This window comes from Chrysoperla carnea, chromosome 4 (assembly GCF_905475395.1).
Source record: "Chrysoperla carnea chromosome 4, inChrCarn1.1, whole genome shotgun sequence".
Classification (NCBI taxonomy): domain Eukaryota; kingdom Metazoa; phylum Arthropoda; class Insecta; order Neuroptera; family Chrysopidae; genus Chrysoperla; species Chrysoperla carnea.
In genome coordinates, this window is record NC_058340.1 from 48,816,601 (window position 1) to 48,837,137 (window position 20,537).

The following is a 20,537-nucleotide window of genomic DNA, read 5'->3' on the forward strand; positions in this document are numbered from 1 at the left end:
CGAATGGAAACATGAAACTTAATTATAAACAAGTGAAAACAAACAATTGACTGAGTTAATTGTTGAAATACCATGTATAGACAGTGTTGATGCGCAATCGTTTGTTTTTTTGACGTCACGTGAATAACAAAAGATATTCACTTTTCAATACACACACACACAACTGATATTCCTATATTAATACATACTATAAAATTTGCACCTAATTAACGCCCTCGCGGGTAAACAGTGATGTTTACAAAAAAATGTTTCAAACAAAAGTTTTTTATTTTTTTATAAGGAACATTTTTTACAATTAAACTTTTGTTCTATCTCTAACGGTTTAAAAGATGGATCCTACGGACCCAAGACCCAATTGACCTATGATGCTCACTTACGAACTTGACCTGACTTTTTACGTCCTGAGTACGCTGTAAAAATTTCAGCTTGATATCTTTTTTCGTTTTTGAGTTATCGTGTCCACAGACGGACGGACGGACGGACAACCGGAAATGGACTAATTAGGTGATTTTATGAACACCTATGACAAAATTTTTTTCCTAGCATCATTATTTTTAAGCGTTACAAACTTGGGACTAAATTTAATATATTATGTATATTTCATATACATGGTATAAATATAATTAATTTATTTGTACACATTTAATTTTTAAACTTCATTACTTTCATACGTGCATACACGCCCAGCAAAAACTGTCACACTGTCCTCACCAGCACAATATGGCTGCAAACCAGTAAAATATGGAGTCGGATTCGTGCACTAATGTCGGATACACTGATGTATATTTCGGAAAAAGTCCCAAGATATGATTTCATAGATATAATGTAGATGCATTATATCGATGTCACCAAATCGTAATTTCATTTGATGTTGACAATAAACTAACAAAAAATTTTTATTATTCATTTGTTTACACAGTTTTTTAAACATTACTTTCGAAAACAACCAAATTACAATTTAAAATAAAAATATAAATTTCTGGTAGCTGTTTATTTATTCTTCACATTTGGCTGTAGTCCAAGTGGTCGGTATAGGTAAGAACTATATGCGGATATGTTTGTATCATTTCTTTCCATCCTGTAGTACTCTTTACCGCAGAGTTGTTGTTGTTAATAAAATAAATAGCTTCAGCTTTTAATTGATCAGCGTTATGGATATCAGCTAATATTAATGTTTCCGCAGCATTCTCTATTGTTAAACTTGTACATAACTCTTTTTCACATAATTTCTTTAACCTTTTTAGGTCATATTTATCAGCTGCCGCTAAAATTTTACCAGCCATTGTCTCTAAGTTTTCCGCTTTTCCTGTATATATAAATTTTAAAAGTTCATGTAATATTTCATGATCAATATCAGCTATATTTACACGATTTTGTTTGCATTCCTCCATTTCATGTTCAAACATTGCCGCAAATACAGGACTCCGAGCTGCTAAAATATTTTTATGTACTTGAAATTCCTTGCCACCATCAACTGTTAAAGTAAAATCACAAAATTTTTTTGATTCGAATAGCATACTAAAATCGTCTAGTAGTCGAGATTCTGGCACTTGTATTGAACTTGAATGGTCTGTTATATAATCATGTAAGACAATTATTTCACAAAATATTGTAAGTTTATCTTCAGAAAGTAACTGAAACGTTTTAGGTAAAACTCGATCCTCCCTAGTAATGTTGTAAGAAATTTTCTTTCCTTGGGCAAATCGTTCCACACCTTCAAATTCATGTACTTTTTCGCTTTTCTCATTTATTATTGAAAATTTATAGCTCGCTAGTGCTGGTTTTTCTTCATCGCTTGATACAAGTTTTAAGTATAATGTAAGATAGTTTTGGCTATCAAAAATATTAAATTTTCTGTGTAGTTTCAGGCACCAAACTGAGTTATTTTTCCCCACAGTAAAAGTGGGAGATGTTAACGGTAGCCCTATTTTTAATATTGTTTTAAAACCAATACTAAAGTTGTTTATAGTCCACAGGTAGATACGTTTATCAAATTCTATGTTAGTTATACCTTTTTGATCCATTTTTTTGCGTATCACACAATTCACTAGCCTGCTGAATTATTAAGACCTTAAATTTATTATGATACTTTTTAAATAATTGAAAATGTTTTCATTGGCTACTTTTGAATCTATAATGAAATCTTTAGTGATCTCGTATATTAATTTGATAATTCTTAATCATTCTTAACTTTAACTAAATCTTTGGTAACCACAATCACAACAAGTCTATGGTGCTAACCATGAAGGATATAAAGAAGGAGAACGATCGCAATAGAAAATATTGTCCCCAAAATAAGTGAGGCGCTGGGATCGCTAAGTTGTCTCATTAAATGCGGGCTGTTGTGCACTAATATACTACTTACCGACGACAGCGCGGCTGGTGGTAAAAAATGAACTATAAATTATACAAATTTTCAGGGACAGGTGCGCTAATGCTTTAGTACATAACGATCGTTCTCCTTCTTTATAACCTTCATGGTGCTAACACTGGCCATAAAGAACAGAAGGGGTTTTTTTAAAATACGGAAACGGTTGCTGATAGTTCAGTGGCGTCTTTAGAAATTATTTAAAAGAGGCATTCACAAAATGTTTCGGCAGTGGATTAATAAAATTTCAAGTGCCTTTCTTTTTGAGACGTCTTTGTGGACGTTAGAATAATGACTATTCAAGTATGATGGTGGCTTCGGTACAGCGAGAGTTCTGCTGGAAATTCATCAATCAAAATGTCTCTGTTCCTGCTTGAAATAATCTAACGTTAGGTTAATAGTTTCTGGCACTCACGATGATAACCATTGATATTTGAAAAAGGACTAATTTGAGTTAAAAAATATATTGCAACAATACTTTACAATCAAAAAACACTTGGTTTTTATGCCCCACTCTGTACTATATACTTTCACTATTTAATTTCCATTAAAAAATTGATTATATTTTTATCATTTGTGTTCAGTATTAATATTCTATTTTAATAGTGCTATATAGACTAAACAAATACATTAGTACCCTTTGTTCTTTGCCTTCAACCTTTAACTTAAGATCAAATTCATATAATTGATTAGTCACAAGAATGCAACCTAAAGTTGTTGTATTTTAGATTTTGATCGAAGATATTAACCACAGCCTTTGAAAATATTTAAAATATATGATCTAAGACCACAGCCGTTCTAAATAAAAATGAATCGCCAATATTTAAAAATCGATATAATAACTTTTTGACGTGACTCAGTGTAGGGAATTTAAGAAAGTAACAGAAGAGCAATTTTTACCTGGACAATTTTAGTAGGGAAATCCTAAAACATTTTAAGATAAACTCTTTATAAAAAATCCGTAAATTGCTTAAGATTGAACTCTAGCGTCAAATTGTTATGTCCAGCGTCAAATTATAAAAATGAGCGACAAAAAAGTTTATATCGAAAATCGCTATCTGGAGATATAGGTACATACTAAAAGTAAGTCTCTAACCTCATTCTTAACCCATATTATACCCATAATGGCTGATAAATATGATCAATTGTGAGTTTATCAGTTCCAAAAAATAATTCGTGAAGATTAAATAATAAAAAAAGGTTGGTGTACAAAAATTTTATGTGCAAAATTTCGATAGTTGAATATAAATTTATTATGCCAGTTAAAGCGAATTGAAAAAAATACACTCGAACCAGGACTCGAACCCGGACCTCTTGGATTCATGTCAAGTGCCCTACCAATTAGGCTATTCGAGTTCTAGACACGAATGCAATTTTTTCAACTCAATGAATTTTTAATTTGTTTATTCACTTATTTATTTATTATTATTACTTATTATTGTTGTTTACATTTAATCATGCACACAATATTTACATCATGGTCTTTTCGACTAATTTTGATATATAATATGTTACACATTCGTAAACTAAATTGACAAATATCTTGCCTAGTAATCTTAGTTAAAGCGGATTGAAAAAAATACACTCGAACCAGGACTCGAACCCGGACCTCTTGGATTCATGTCAAGTGCCCTACCAATTAGGCTATTCGAGTTCTAGACACGAATGCAATTTTTTCAACTCAATGAATTTTTAATTTGTTTATTCACTTATTTATTTATTATTATTACTTATTATTGTTGTTTACATTTAATCATGCACACAATATTTACATCATGGTCTTTTCGACTAATTTTGATATATAATATGTTACACATTCGTAAACTAAATTGACAAATATCTTGCCTAGTAATCTTAGTTAAAGCGAATTATTATTATTATGCCAGTACTGCCAAAATCAATCCTGAGCTAAATTTTTTCCAGATATGGTAGCAATTTGACGCTCAAACTGAGCGTTAAACGTCAGCATGGAAAACACCTTTAGTCATGTGTCGTAATCTTCCCTTTAGTGCTAAGCGATAACTCAAATTAAGAATAGATTGATTCAGATTTTTAAAAAAATTCATACACAGAAATATAGGTACTCTATTCATCCATAAATAAATGTTTTTGCATTAATAAATTAATTCGTAGATCACAGGATGAATGCTAGGGTCAAAAATCCACAGATCCGTGCTACCACGATCTCATTGTAGGTATGATCAACCCGTGGATCCTAGGGTGAATGCAATTGCCAAGAAATCCCGCTAACTCGATTAGAGACATGATCAACCCATGAATCACAGAGGGTGATGCACTCACAAAAACTAAAAAACATTAGAATAATGGCAAACATCTTTAGAAAGAAAGAGCGATTCTAGGATTGTTTGAAATTTTGTTTTATGTTTCGTTTATAATGTGTTCTATTGTTCTGAAAGCTATTTTCACAGTTTTTGTCAGCTAACAACAATTTTAGCAAAAGACGAAGAAATCGTAAAAATTTTTTTGGCATTTAGTATAAGTCTGTGAAATAAACATGCAGCTGGTCATCATAATAGGAAAACATCGTAGTTGGTAACAACTGATTGCGAAGAATTAAAGTGCAGTGTATAAGAGTGTATATGTTTTTCATAAAAAACTCTTAAATAATTTTAAATTATTTTATAAATATTGACACATTAAAATTAATATATAATATAAAATTAAAATATGGCATTGTATTCAATGCATTCAAATTTAATTCGTCAAGTGTCGAGAACGTTTATAAAATCCACAAAAACATGTTATTTAGAATATTCTAGATTAGCCGGTTCAACTACTCGTAGTTTCCTATTACAAAAATGTCATTCAAATAATAGAATTTTACACGATTACGAACGTCGATTGGTATTTCACAGTTTTAGACATTTCACTTCCAAGTAAGTCTTTAGATGATGCAATATTTATATTTCAAAACGAGGTTATGTAATATTAATATTAGATTTCTTATCCAAATAATGTAGAAATAATAATAATGATGATGGAAATCGTCGTGACGAAGATGAGGTTGTCAATAGTCACCCACATTTACCAGCCACTGTGGCTGTTCCTGAAGTATGGCCTCATGTACCCGTCATAGCCATTCGAAGAAATCCAGTATTCCCTAGATTTATAAAATTAATTGAGGTAACTTATCAAATATTAACAGTATGACTTGTAGATATTTGCATTCTGGCTTCAAACATTAAATTTGACACTAAAATTATAAACCATATAGAGTAAAAACTTCCAAAACCAATACAATATAGTCACAATTGATATACTTTAGAAAGTTTTTATCATGGAATTTCTATACAGTGAAGCCTGGTTAAGTGAGACGACAAAGGAACCTGCAAATTTGTCTCACTTATAGCGATATTCCACTTACTCAGTGTCTCAAATAACCAGGTATAAATAAATATCTGTCTCATTTACAGAGGGTTCCATTAATTACGAAGTTGCTTGACCCATGTTAGCAAACACTGTTGAAGTTCAGTATATTCTGATAAACGTACACGAAAAACGTAAATTTTAGTTTTCCTTGTCCTTTAGAACAATGTGATTGAATTTTATCTTTATTTTGAATTATTATACAAAGAGTAATTTTGGCACAATTAAATTCTACACAGACATCATCACATGTCTTCCCACTTTCATAAAAGGATATTAACTTCAGTTTTTCACGTACTGATTATTTCATCACGTACTGTTTCGGCATTTTTCAAATAAACATCCGTATGACTGTAAAGCAAATCTAAAACTGAAGGTCATTGAGACTCAAAATTATTTAAGTGCGGAATTTGCGGGTAGAATAAGTAAATAAACAAAACGATGTTATCTCAGTTCTCAGTTACAGAGGTTAATGCATATAAAATTTATCGCTGTCTCAATTATAGAGGTAACTATGGCGATAAAATCGAAAGAACGAATCCCAGATATAGAAGTTTGCTTCGTTCCACTAACAGAGGTAATTCAGTGCCAAAGTGTTAGGACCTCAGCATGAGTTCTAGTTATGGAAGTTTCTTAATTATCCACATCCCACTTAACCAAGTTTCACTGTTTATAAATTCTATAAATAAGATAAACAAATAAAAACTTTCGAAACTAAATAAATGTGTTAGAGACTTATGTATAATGTTTATTATTTAAAAAAAAAATAATTTGATTTTAGCTAACTAATCCACAACTAATCAGTTTAGTACGACGGAAAGTGAAATTAAATCAACCCTATTGTGGAATATTCCTTAAAAAAAGTGATGAAAATGATTCGGATGTAATAACAAAACTTGATGAAGTATATTCGGTAGGAACCTTCGCACAAATACATGAAATGCAAGATCTGGGTGATCGTTTACGTTTGGTTGTAATGGCTCATCGTCGTATCAAAATCACTGGATTAATCAAAGATATGGAAATAGAAGTTGTGCCTGGTAAGAGTTCAATGATACTTATAAAAGTAATCTTCCTCTTAATTTAGTTTTTTCTTAGATTTTTGGTTGATAGCCCTATTTTTATTGTAAGTAAACTGTTTCCAAACTGTTTAATTTTTTTGTCGTGTTAAAAACATTTTTTCTGTCCAATTAAAATCGATCCACATTATAAGCTCCGATAACATTGCATAGAAATAAACGCATTATATATTTACCCTTTCTGTTCTGTTTACGTGTCATTTTCGAATTTTTTTCCTAAAATATTTTTCTTGACAAAGGGTCAGGAGAGAGTAAAAATACTACACGCTATAGGAACTTTTTAGAGCTAAAGCAAGTAGAAAATCTTCTTGACGCTCAAATAACACTTTAAAGAATAAAAGTTAAATAAGATCATCTCTGAAAACGAAATATATTATATTTTTTTAAATTTGAGTACTGGTAAATTCCAATATAGAATGCTGAAATATTCAATATAAAATTTTTGAAATTCCAAAAACTAAGAATAAATTAAATTAAAATGTAACTTTCATAAAATGTTATATTATGCTGCAGAAATGAAACTTACATTTCCACTATTAAATTCTCCATCTTCATCTATGAACGTCTTTATAGACGATAGTGATCCGGAAAAACGAAGACGTAAAAGACTTAGTTCACGCCCGAAAGCCGCCGCTGTAAAACCAGAAATTGAATCAGTTAAAAAATCAGATAAATCGGAAAAGTCATTGTCACCACCACAAACACAAACAGAAACAACAGGGCAAACAGAACCAAAGAAAGACGCAACTAATACAATTCAACCTGTTTTAATGGTTGAAGTTGAAAATTTAGTACACAAGAAGTTTCAACAAACAGAAGAAGTGAAAGCATTAACGCAAGAAGTGATCAAAACTATAAGAGATATAATTAGTTTAAATCCACTTTATCGTGAAAGCTTGCAACAAATGTTACATCAAGGACAACGTGTTGTTGATAATCCTGTTTATTTAAGTGATCTAGGTGCTGCTTTAACTGGAGCTGATGCAGCGGAACTTCAATCTGTTTTAGAAGAAATGGATGTAAGTTTAAAAAAAATTATTGTATCTAGAATTCTAGACCAAAAAGTGTAATTGACTACGATTTATTGGTGTAATTCCTTCAAACAATAATCCTACCGTAGTTTCGTCGTTCCACTCACTTACTAGTCATTCCCTTACTTCTTATTAGTCGCTCTCTTACTGCCCGTTTGTTACTTTAAGTCGAGTTCAAAATATTTTATTGTTATCAAGTGGTCATAGTGTGCTACAAATTCTCTGTTGCGTTTAAATCGCAAATGCCATTGGACGGCTTTTATTTTGTTTTTGATGTTTAAAAGTACGCTAACATTTTAATGTTTGGCACATGAGAAGCAGACTATTTTTCAGGCTATGCATCCAGATATTCAGATCTTAGCTTTAATTTTATTTTTGTTTTCAGATTCCCAAAAGGTTAATGCTATCTTTATCATTATTGAAAAAAGAATATGAATTATCAAAATTACAACAGAAAATTGGTCGAGAAGTTGAAGAAAAAGTGAAACAACAACATAGAAAATATATTTTACATGAACAATTAAAAGTAATTAAAAAAGAACTAGGCCTGGAAAAAGATGATAAAGATGCTATTGGTGAAAAGTTTCGTGAAAGAATTAAAGAAAAAATTGTTCCGAAAGCCGTTAATGATGTTATCGAAGAAGAATTAAGTAAATTAAACTTTTTAGAAAGTCATAGTTCAGAATTTAAGTAAGTATTAAATCTATTCAAATAGAAAATTTCAACATATCTTCATTGTGAATACGATAAGGCGAAAAAAAACTTTAAACGTATGCCAGCTCTCTTTAGCCTTATACAATTTGAAATGATATGAATGTCTTAGAAGTGGGATCAATTATTTATGCTTTGAAGGTCCTAGGCTTGTATCATCATTTTTTTTAACTGTATCGTGAATCTTGCCAGGGAAAACGCCTTCAAAAAGGGGAGTTTGAAATTGTTGTCATCTTTTATAATAATTTAAAATTAACAAAATTAATTTTTAAGCGAAAGTTAAAACGAATGAAGCAATTAAAACTTGTAATTTGTAATTTAATATGAATACATTAGCACACATTAAAACATAAAATGTTGAGTAAAAAATGATGTATAGAGGATATTAACAAATAATTAATTCTCGAAGTGGGCGGTAGACGAAATATGTTTGAGAACCTCTGAATTAAAAGAATATTTAAAACGAATGAAATAATAAAACGCTATTACTCTCATACTTCTCTAACAAGAATTTTAAATTTTAGCGTTACAAGAAATTATTTAGATTGGTTAACAACATTACCATGGGGGATATCAAGCTCAGAAAATTTAAGTCTTCAACGTGCAGCTGAAATATTAGAAGAAGATCATTATGGAATGGAAGATATTAAAACGCGTATATTAGAATTTATTGCTGTTAGCCAGTTAAAAGGAAGCACTCAAGGCAAAATATTATGTTTCTATGGACCACCTGGAGTAGGAAAAACCAGTATCGGTATGGAAATTTAGTTATGCTAACGGTTAATAAGATTTATAAGTATTCATTTAATTTATTTAATAATCCTTAATTTTCCAGCTCGTTCAATTGCACGTGCATTAAATCGTGAATATTTCCGGTTTTCTGTTGGTGGAATGACTGACGTTGCCGAAATTAAAGGTCACAGAAGAACGTATGTTGGTGCAATGCCGGGTAAAATAATACAATGTTTAAAAAAGACAAAAACCGAAAATCCTTTAGTATTGATTGATGAAGTTGATAAAATTGGCAAGTAAGTATACACCGTAATTTACTTTAACATCAATTTTCCAATAAATATAATTGTTATTTAATATTATTTTAATAAACGTAAACCCCCTTCGCTCATTTTGCTAAAACCATTAGTCTTACGACAAAAAGTTTGATGACATTTGATGTTTTTTGTAGGAAATTTCTTAATATGCAAACTTGATAACCAATATTTTTTCGATAACAGTGACCGATAATGAAATATTCGCAAAAAATCGTTTTTTGTGATCTTTGACCCCGGGTAACTTTTGTAGGCATACGGATCGATGAAGACTTTTTGGATTTTGTTTAGAACCACAATTTATTTATTCTTTATTCCCTGGTTTACAAGCATACATACATAAGCTGAAAATGGTCGACGAACATGTTAATTGGGATATCATTGAATAGATATTTGAATATCCTAGCTAAAAAGGATTTATGCTAATTACCACTTTGTGTCGCTATGTAAACTACTGGTTTCGTTTTTTCGTTTCTGTTTTAATTTTGTATTTCGGCAGCATCCAAAAGATCCAAAAAATACAATAAGATTTTTGTACTTTTTATTTCTAACATTATTCTATTTTTAGGGGATATCAAGGAGATCCAAGCTCAGCTTTATTAGAAATGCTTGATCCAGAACAAAATGCCAATTTCTTAGATCATTATTTAGATGTTCCAGTTGATCTTTCGAAGGTATTTGTTTGTTTGTTTGTTTTTTTTTTTTTTTTTTTTTTTTTTATATATTTTAACTAATTTTTTATGGGCCAAAATATAGTTTAAACATTAAAATTTTTTTAAGTTGTATAATATTATACTAGGTGCTTCTTTTCAAAACAAGCTAGCTGTAAATTTCTTTAAGGGCTTTTAGAAAAAATAACCCAAGGGGAAAATTTTTTTATCGGAAGGGGCATCCATAATCTAAAATTTCATGTTTTGCATATTCGTAACTAATAAGAGAGTAAAATTTTTAAAAGACAGTTATTTTGGATAAAGTAACTATCTTAAACAATTATTTTTCCCCTTGTATTTTTCCCTTATCAGTTATGACATAAGTTTATTTTTTTTAAAGATTTTGTAAATCAGAGACAAATTTAAGGCCTTTGTGAGACTTCTACTTCTGAGTAAAACAACTTTTACTTGGGATCTTTTCACAAAAACTTTTCGTAGAATAAATTTTAATTTTTACAATTAATTTTCTTGATCTATCTAAGGCATTAGTTTAACCTTTAACTGATTTTTTGTAACAGAAAATATAGTTTGAAAAAATTATTATGAATAAATTATGTATAATGGTTAAAATTTTGTTTAGGTATTATTTATTTGTACAGCAAACGTAATCGATACTATTCCAGAACCATTACGTGATCGTATGGAATTAATTGATATGTCGGGATATGTAGCAGAAGAAAAAATGGCAATTGCCAAACAATATTTGATTCCACAAGCAATGAAAGATAGTGGCTTAAAATCAGAAAACATACTCATCAAAGATGATTCATTACAAGAATTAATAAAACGTTATTGTCGAGAATCAGGTGTACGAAATTTACAAAAACAAATCGATAAGGTAAATTAATAATAAATAAAAGCAGATAAAAAAACTTCTTACAGCTTTATACAAAATCTGATTCCACTCACATACGTAAATAAAATATTTTCATTATCTTATTATACCCTGTCGCCAGATTACATCGGTACTAACATACTTGCTCTATTTTCGGTGTTAAAATTGATCAATTTGTTTAGAATCGTTTTAATATACAAATTCTCGCCTATTTTGAAGTCAATGTATGATTACAGTGACAAATACACTGTCACAAATGTACTTGTTGTATCCTCTTTTTGCCCTTTTACATATTCTTTGACCTTTTTAATATGCGTTCAGATTTTATAAATTATTCTGGTAATTATCTTTTATCAAAAAATGTTTTTTTTTTTAAATTATTTTATCGTTTTAGGTAGTACGAAAAGTTGCATATCGTGTTGTAAAAGAATCAGCACAACATGTTGAAATTACACCAGAAAATTTACAAGATTTTGTTGGCAAACCTGTATTTACACATGATAGAATGTATTTAACAACTCCAGCCGGAGTAGTCATGGGACTAGCATGGACAGCAATGGGTATGCATTTTCTTAAATAAAATAATCAAATCAGTAACACGAAATAGTATTAACCTTGGTAGAACTAGACAAGGTATGCTCCTTTGTAGGTAGGAGTAGGATGGGGACATTCTCTCACTCTCCTGCACGGTACCCTGTCAGCGCCATATTGCTTATTTATTTATAGTGTAGGCGCGTATGTTTTGTATACATTTACAGGTCCTACCGAACTAGGAGGACTCAAAGTGGGGGGAAAATTGTTACAAACAAATAAATTGTTTATACGGCCATGGTTCCTAAGTTATTGAAAATTTAGTATACAAATATTATTTTATTCAAACATCTAAAAGCAAATATTTTCTTTTTTTATTCGTCTTGATAGGACCAATAGAATCGTCTTGATTGGCCAATTAAAAATATTTTTGTACTTTAAGGTACTCATTTTAAAGGTCTATCTATATTTTAATGTTATGCACATAAAAATACGTTTTATGAAATAGCAACGAAGCTAGCACGATTGTAAGTATTAAGTTCCACCATTTTTCCGGCCCATTATTAGTTTAAGTCAATAACGAGCCCTTAGCGAAAGAAAATCCCACATAATTAGTAGGCACTCAGCGCCTTCACTATTCCATTTGAGCTGTCAAATTGGTCAATGTTTTCTTTACATATTAAAAAATGAAAAAAATTTGAGGTGGAAAAAGTTCATTAATATTGAATTATTTATTCACTGCCAGGAACTATTTTTCACACAAGGATTGTTCACAGAAACGTATTCATGTTTTTTGAAAATGGCGTCGGCTGGGTACATGTACATATTCTCTATTGTTTCACCTGCTGTCATTTATTTAATAAATATTGATATTTCATAAACCCTCAGGATTTCTGACCTTGTTTCAAATTCATGTTGAGTGTTAGTAAAATCAACATTGATAAATCTAGTGAAGATCTAGCTAATCTGAAAAAAACATCGAATTTGCTCAATTTGTTATCAATGTTATTTATAATTTGCTTAATTTGTTAACAATCTTCAGTATAGTAGAGAATTTGAACTTACCTTCATTTTATTCTCATTTTTAGGTGGTTCAACGTTATTCATTGAAACTTCAACCAGAAGGCCATACGTATTAAATGAAACTAACGATAAAGATAAAGCTAAACAAAATAGTGGATCATTAGAATTGACCGGTCATTTAGGAAATGTTATGAAAGAATCTGCAAATATCGCATTAACAGTTGCTAGAAATTTTCTACATCAAGTAGATCCTTCAAATGATTTCTTACTTTCCAAGTAAGTTTATTATGTTAAATCGCAATAAGTAAATATTTTTCAGAAATTTATGTTTTATCATAACTTATTTCTTTCAGTCATATACATTTACACGTTCCTGAAGGCGCAACACCAAAAGATGGACCTAGTGCTGGGTGTACGATAGTAACAGCCCTTTTATCTTTAGCAAAAAATAAACCTATTCGTCAAAATGTTGCTATGACAGGTGAAATTTCTTTAATGGGAAAGATTTTACCTGTTGGAGGTATTAAAGAAAAAATTATTGCCGTAAGTACCACTTATTAAAATTGTTATTAATAAAGGAAATAAGGCATTTGACCAAGGAATCGACTTCGCGACCGTAGATTTTTATGGGACCTGGTGGAAAAGTTTGTCTGAGTGTACTTAACAAAATCATATCCATGCAAACTAAGATTTTTGTTATTTATGTCTATAAAGTGCGATAGAAGTACACTATTTCCGGACACCACATTTTTTTATTTAATATTCAATAAAAACTATTGTACTTTATATTTTGGACGATTCTAAGCACTTTGTTTTTCGGTTTTATTATCTCGATTATATTAGTGAATTTAAAAAAAAAAATTATTTTTAAATTAATTTTTTAATTATTTCCTAGGCAAAGCGAGTGGGTGTTAATTGTATTATATTACCAGAAGAAAATAAGAAAGACTACAATGATCTTCCGAAATTCATAACTGAGGGATTAGAAACACACTTTGTTAGCGAATACAAAGAAATTTATGATATTTGTTTCTAAGAATTGTCGTTATGATATCCATTCATAATAGATCATTATAATAATGTTACGTTTAAATACATATATAATTCATTTAATAAATTTACGATCACATTGTTCATAATAAAATTAGTCTTTGTTATTTATTTTTATAATTGTGTTATTGTTTCATACGAAATTTACTTTCGAGAAAAATACATTGTTTTTTAAAAAATATTATAATTTTTATTTTATATAGAAAAAGTACACCCATTTTTGAAAAGTTTTCAATTAAATTTTAAAGTGCTAATAAACCACACACAAAAAAAAATCAATCGATAAGTGCCCTAAAAATGTATTTAAATTTAACATTTGACGAAAACCCTCGAATAATGATAATTAATTGCCCAATGGTACTGCAGAGAGGCAATCGAACATACTTTGCAAATGTGAAGCTCTTGAAAAGCAAGTTGATTACAAGAAGGACAAAGCTGAAAATATACAAGACCTTGGTTCGACCAGTAATAACCTATGGGAGTGAAAACTGGACACTCACGGTAGAAGATCAGAAAATAACCAGAAGAAATTATTTGCGGTACAAATCAATGAGACAGAATGGCGTATCCGGAACAACAGGGAGATATTAGAAATCCTGGACGGTGAAGATATTGTTAAATTTATCAAATCTTAAAGACTCCGTTGTTTTGGGCACGTCCAGAGAATGGAAGACGCCAGGATGCCGAAAAAAATACTTAACGCCAAGTTCTATGGTACCAGGAAGAGAATAAGACCAAGGCTCAGATGAATGGACCAGGTGCTGGATGATTTGAGGACAATGCGAGTCACTGGATGGGGAACTAAGACCCAGGACTGCAACGTCTGGAGGCGCATTGTGGCGGAGGTCAAGACCCACGTCGGGCTGTAGCGCTTATTGTTGTTGTAATTGCAATATGGTATATTAAGATGAAGTATTTGTAAACGCTCGTACTTTACACACACACAATCCAGCTTGAACCAACTACAAAATTATTTGACGAAGAACGTGAAATTTGCTCCCACATATCTAATGCCAATTCAATTAGATTCTAAAGTGCTAATAAACCACACACACAAAAAAAATCAATCGATAAGTGCCCTAAAAATGTATTTAAATTTAACATTTGACGAAAAAGAAAAATATTTTAACCAAACTTAAATTTCATGAATATTCCCTATTCGAAGCATAATATTCTTGTAGGTATTAGTTTTATGTCAAAACGGTAAGACTACTTTGGAAAAAAATTAATAAAGTTGTCATAGTCGCACGCTTTTCCCATGCTACGTGCGTATGACCCAACGATTTAACATTAAAATCCCTTTTAAGGACGCTATTGAATAAAATTTAAAAAAACTAAACACAAAAATTACTAAAATAAAAAATGTATTTAAATAATTAAAATTTGCATATATTATAAATTTTTAGAAGTACAGTTTATTATTTATTTATTCCACGTTATCATTTAAACTTTCATTTTCTATCTTTTGAACTTGTATATCAATATCATATTCACTTTCATTTTCTTTCTTTTTAACTTGTAATAACTCTAATTTATTTTTTGGAATTGGATTTTTAATTGTCCATTCTATTAATTTATTCACTCGTTTAGTGGGATCATTTTCAATACAATATTCAGGTATTTCGAGATTTAAATTTTTCATGATTATTTTGAATACATCATCAACGTATGTGTTAATTATTAAATCAGCTTTCCTATCCTAAACATAAAAAAAGAGTTTCAATTTTTAAGTTATTAAAATATTACAAAAAAATGCCGTCATGGATGAAGTTAATAGGGGAGCCCAAAAGGGGATTTGTGTAGCAACTCGAGCGCGTCAGATTAACATATGAGAGGTTCCTTTTTGGAGCGCCATATATTATAGAAAAAGTGCCCGAGGTTTCCACAGCTTAAATACGGCTTACACCTTACACGGATTGTGTAAGAGGATTATGTTAAGCTGGACGTCTTTCGTTTGTTAGCTTTGGCAGTATAACACTGGAGAGCAGTTAAATAACACTAAGCGGGCTCCAATTTGCTCTTTAGCGATCTAATCGGCCATCAGCATCGGCCACGAAGACAATTCTATAATTAAATACTTACATGTTTAGTTGGTTGTAAATTAATTATAGCTAACCGTCCATTATTTTTCTTTGCTAGTAATGGTAAATTTCCACTAGGTACTATTTGTAATGTGGTACCTAAACATATACTAAGATCTGCAACACTATTTTTCGATTACACGTTAAAATTGAATTAATTTGACTCATAATTCAAATAATTCTAAACAAACCTTGAATGTAAGGACGATAAATCTAAATCAGATTGAGGTAAATCATGTTCCCAATCTAATATATTATCATGTAGTTTTCCACGGCAGGGTCTTCCAGCTTTATTATATCCTTTACATGGAATGTCTAAACATTTTTGCCCTACACTTGTCGTAGCTGTATTTCTTACAAATTGCCTGAAATATAAAATGATTAAACGTAAACTAAGCAAGTGTTTTTTTAAATCTGGCTATTTAAAAAAATCTTGCAATTATTTATAAACTACAATTTAGGTCGAAAATTTTTGCGGGTTTCTGATATGGACGTTATACTATCAATTGTTGGGGATTTCTAAAAAAATCGGGTTTTTGAGATATGGAAGGTCAAACATAGGTAATAAAACACGCCGTTGAACATTTATACAGGGCGCGCAAAAGCCAAGAACATCTTCAAAATATAAACATCTTTCTACAGTTAATTTTAATATTTCGACTTCAGATTTTTAAAGCTAAAGTCTAAGAGATTTTGTTTCGTGCTAAATTAATTTATTTCTGTTTTTTATTCAACCACAAAGATAAAGTTTTGTTTTGTTTTTATTCTCGAACCCATTTCTGTTTACAGGCCAAGTAACCGCATATATCTCATGCTAAAAGCAAAAATGTTGGATTCCATTTTTTAAATATTGTTTTAAAAATTGAAACAGCCAGCACGTTTTTTTCAAGTTAAATTTTCTCGAAACCTTTTTTTGGTCGGATACAGACAAAAAATGTTTGATAAATGGTATATGGGTTAGCCGCTTTGCCTTGAATTTGGAACGAGTTTTGAAAACTATCGAGAATCTGATCTGCATAGAACATTTTTTCAGTAATAATCCAATTTCATCTATTTTTTTCAGTTTTATATTCTTTGTTGTTGATATAACATATTACGATTACATACAATTTGCGAAAATTGTCGGAATGAAGATACAATGTCAGCTAGAATCTCAGTAATTGAAATGAATGGCGCATAGATACTGTTTCACTGTTACCTACCTTCCACACGTTCCACATTGATCTACAAACATATTTCCATGTAATTCAGCTAAATGATCTCTTGGAACGCCACTTTTCAAATGCAAACCATCAATATTTTGACTGATAATATATTGAACTTTTCCTAATTTCACTAGTCGCTGTAGCGCCATGTGCGTTTTTGTTGGTATAGCATCGTCAAATGATATATTAATATTAGGTTTTAATCCTTTCTTCTCCAATGTCCATACACCATTGGGTCCTCTACAGAAACAATCAAATTATTACAGATTTACCAATTAAAGATTTGTAACTATCCGGTTTTCAGTCTAAAAAATCTACAAAGCCTAATTAATTTTTAGGTGATTGAGGATTTTTTTTCATACGCACATTTTTTTACTTAATTTTAACACATAAAAAACTAATCGGGATAGAAAAACTGCTACTTAAAAAATAGCTAGAATTTACCTAGACCCGTTTTATATCTAATTTTTGTTTTCTCAAAAACAAATGATAGTAGTTTTGTTACGGTACCCTAAAATGCAAAGGGAAATTGCTAAGCCTCTGTACGATTACAGATTGAAATAAGTTATTTAATACCTAAAATCTGGAATGCCAGCTGATGTACTTATTCCAGCTCCAGTGTGTACGACAATATGATTGGCAATTTTCATCCATTCAGTTAAAATATTCGTCTTTTTTTCTACATCTTCTGCAGTATCAAATTTCTGCAAACGTATGATAAAATTTATTAATTTCTTTCGCAAAAATGAAAAAATGTTAAGCAATATTGATACTTTGTTAGCTTTTAAGGTATTACTTAATTAACCGCAAAGGATCGTTGACGTCTTTTAACTTAAAAGTGTAAGAAATGTAGTTTTGAAGTTTTAAGAAGTTACTTTTTTACATTGATGGGATCAATATTGGAAGAAACTATTAAAAGATCTATGAAACGTTAGTCAACCCTATATAAAGTAATATTCGAGTGTTAATTTTTGTTTTGCCATAAGAAATTAGGGCCGTTTATTTTCTAGGTATTACGAAAACGAAGAGCGTAGCAAAAGACTAATTGTCAGTGATTTAACCCTTCACTTCTCAAATGCGGCAGTTACTAATATCGAAAAGATAAAATTGTATGTGGCTTTTGTAAAATTCCTTACCCTGTCTAAACCTACTCTGGCACTCGCGTAAGCTTAAACTTTTTGTTTGTTCATTTTTTATTATTTTCTAAATTTTTTTTTTATTTCCATAGATACAAAGCTTGTTTATTACACCTAGAAAAATTCGTTGTTTTTACGTATGTGGTAAAAAAATATGGTGTGTAGAGTCACACAACTCTTCCTTCATACGAAAGTTAGGACTCTATCTGACTTTATCCCTTTGAGGATAAACCCCCTTTGCAAAAACAAATAGTCTTATAACATTATTAATTCAGAATAAATATTATAGATCTATATTATATTTTTTCTAATTAAAATGTTATTCCTGCTAATTAAAAATATTTGTAAAAAAGAAACTCACCTCTTTTCTTCCTAATATTCCTTTATGTTCATAAGCCGATAAACCATCAGCATAATTACAAGACATTTGAAACAGAAATGTTTCTTTTTCCTATCAATATTTGTTTATTTTTAAAAGATTATTTATTATTACGGTTCTAATAGTTGATTGCGGTTATGTTATTATACTCTGTATACATGAAATAGATATCAATTTTAGCCCGAAGTTAGTAACGATTAAAAATATTGATGATAGAGTTCGTACAAAACGAAGTGGCACCGAGCAAGAGAGAGTGTATGATGTATATGTATGTGCACTCGTATCTACACTCTCTCTTGCTCGGTGCCACTTCGTTTTGTACGAACTCTACGAACATAATTTTGGTATAGGTGTCCTAAAATCACTTAATTAGTCCATTTCCGTTTGTCCGTCCGCTCGTCCGTCAACAGGATAACTCGAAAACGCTCAGGATGTAAAAAGTGAGTTTAATAAAATGGCAGAAAATAAACTGACTTTTTATCATATAAAAGTGTATCCTATTTTTAATATCAGGGTTAATTTTGAGAGTATTGGATAAATGAAAAAAGGTGAGTAAAAGAAAACTAAATACTAAGTTTAGGAAAACAATTTTATTGATAAAGGTGAGTAAAAGGTATTTATATTACATTATAAATAAGTATAACATGTCAACAGTGGAGTAGGAGTTAGCCCTGTCGCCTTCGATTACAGAGTACTTCGGTTCGTATCCAGCATGGATCCGATTAATTTTTAATTAAAAAATATGTTATTATGTCGAAATAATGTCATTTTTTTATATAATTGTTATGAGGTATATTTTACGTTATTTTAATTCCCACCCCCTGACAGAAGAGTGATTTATGACATAAGTAGGAAAGTGGGATTAAAATAATTAATTTTTTTTTTTGTCAAATAAGATGTTCTCCTATTACAAAATCTTATAAAATTTCATTTAACAAGAACAATAAATTTTATAGCAGCAATACAACAAAAAAGCAAGCAAAATAAGTATTTTTTTCATATTTTGTAATAGGCGAATATGTTATAAAAAATGTGCTATAAAATACATAACATGTTCTTCTGTTACAAAATTTCAAATTTTAGTCTTAACGAGCGATTTTATAATTTTTTAAATACAAATTTGAATATTTTGTAATAGGAGAAAATGATTTTAAAAAGTGAGATATGATTAACAAAATCGAAAATAAAACTTAATAAAGAACTGAAAAAAAAAATTTAATGATAAAATTGTTGAAAATTTAGAAAAAATGAAAACCTTTTTTACTGTATGTGAAAAACGATTTTTTACTGTATAAAAAAACCATTATTAATTCATATTTATTATAGGCGAAATATGTACAATTATTATATAATAAAATATCATTTTTATCAATTTTTCTGGTTTAATTATTATTATTCAATATTATATCCACCTTTATCTTTTATCCTTTACATCGATTTCAGGAATATCAAACAGAACCTACATTTTAAACAAAATATTACTACAATTATTCATTTATAGGTAAGTTTATTGAAAATGGTAAGTAAAAAGAAATACACAATGAGTATAATTTTAATGAAAAGAAGTCAGTAAAAGAAAAATAAATACTAAATTTAAGAAAAATAGTTTATTGATAAAAGATGAGTAAAAGATATTTATATTACATTATTGATAAGTATAACATGTCAAAGGTGGAGTAGTGGCTAGCCCAGTCGCATCCGGTTACAGAGAACCTCGGTTCGTATCTAACATTTCCCTATTAATTTTTAATTATTCCTAGATAATTTTCTTTTTTTATATAATTTACATAATTTTTTTTTTTTTTTTTTGTTAAATAACATGTTCTCCTATTACAAAATCTTATAAAATTTCATTTAACAAGAATAAATGTTTAAGCATGTACAACAAAAAGCAATCAAAAAGCTCCGCGATCTTAGCACCTCATGTGCGGAATTTCGATTGACCAATTATACTATCTGAAAGGT

At 29.9% G+C, this 20,537-nt stretch overlaps 3 protein-coding genes across 5 annotated transcripts; 1 reads left to right on the top strand and 2 right to left on the bottom strand.

The window, feature by feature from the left end:
* Positions 1 to 663: 663 nt before the first annotated feature.
* LOC123298346 (speckle-type POZ protein-like) lies at positions 664 to 2,165 on the bottom strand. Of its 2 annotated transcripts, XM_044880329.1 has the most exons (2): positions 1,370 to 2,165; positions 664 to 1,306 (listed from the first exon to the last, which is right to left on the bottom strand). In XM_044880329.1, the coding sequence occupies exons 1-2, from the start codon at positions 2,022 to 2,024 to the stop codon at positions 1,002 to 1,004; spliced, it is 960 nt and encodes a 319-aa protein (XP_044736264.1). In that variant the 5' UTR covers positions 2,025 to 2,165; the 3' UTR covers positions 664 to 1,001. The 2 variants fall into 2 exon arrangements, with proteins under 2 accessions (XP_044736264.1, XP_044736262.1); XM_044880327.1 differs by having other exon boundaries at positions 664 to 2,165.
* Positions 2,166 to 5,031: 2,866 nt separating this feature from the next.
* Positions 5,032 to 13,832, top strand: LOC123298023 (lon protease homolog, mitochondrial). 2 transcript variants are annotated; one of them, XM_044879889.1, is made up of 13 exons: positions 5,032 to 5,265; positions 5,350 to 5,512; positions 6,537 to 6,795; positions 7,348 to 7,853; positions 8,251 to 8,555; positions 9,101 to 9,330; positions 9,412 to 9,604; positions 10,191 to 10,296; positions 10,913 to 11,170; positions 11,562 to 11,727; positions 12,787 to 12,997; positions 13,075 to 13,264; positions 13,617 to 13,832. In XM_044879889.1, exons 1-13 carry the CDS (start codon positions 5,057 to 5,059, stop codon positions 13,755 to 13,757), a joined length of 2,937 nt encoding a protein of 978 aa, XP_044735824.1. In that variant the 5' UTR covers positions 5,032 to 5,056; the 3' UTR covers positions 13,758 to 13,832. The 2 variants fall into 2 exon arrangements, with proteins under 2 accessions (XP_044735824.1, XP_044735825.1); XM_044879890.1 differs by having other exon boundaries at positions 5,033 to 5,265; positions 7,408 to 7,853.
* Positions 13,833 to 14,961: 1,129 nt separating this feature from the next.
* On the bottom strand, positions 14,962 to 18,753 carry LOC123298755 (NAD-dependent protein deacetylase Sirt6). The gene is made up of 7 exons (XM_044880849.1): positions 18,555 to 18,753; positions 17,634 to 17,761; positions 17,055 to 17,297; positions 16,044 to 16,217; positions 15,854 to 15,977; positions 15,298 to 15,470; positions 14,962 to 15,082 (listed from the first exon to the last, which is right to left on the bottom strand). The coding sequence occupies exons 1-7, from the start codon at positions 18,618 to 18,620 to the stop codon at positions 14,962 to 14,964; spliced, it is 1,029 nt and encodes a 342-aa protein (XP_044736784.1). The 5' UTR covers positions 18,621 to 18,753.
* Positions 18,754 to 20,537: the final 1,784 nt, after the last annotated feature.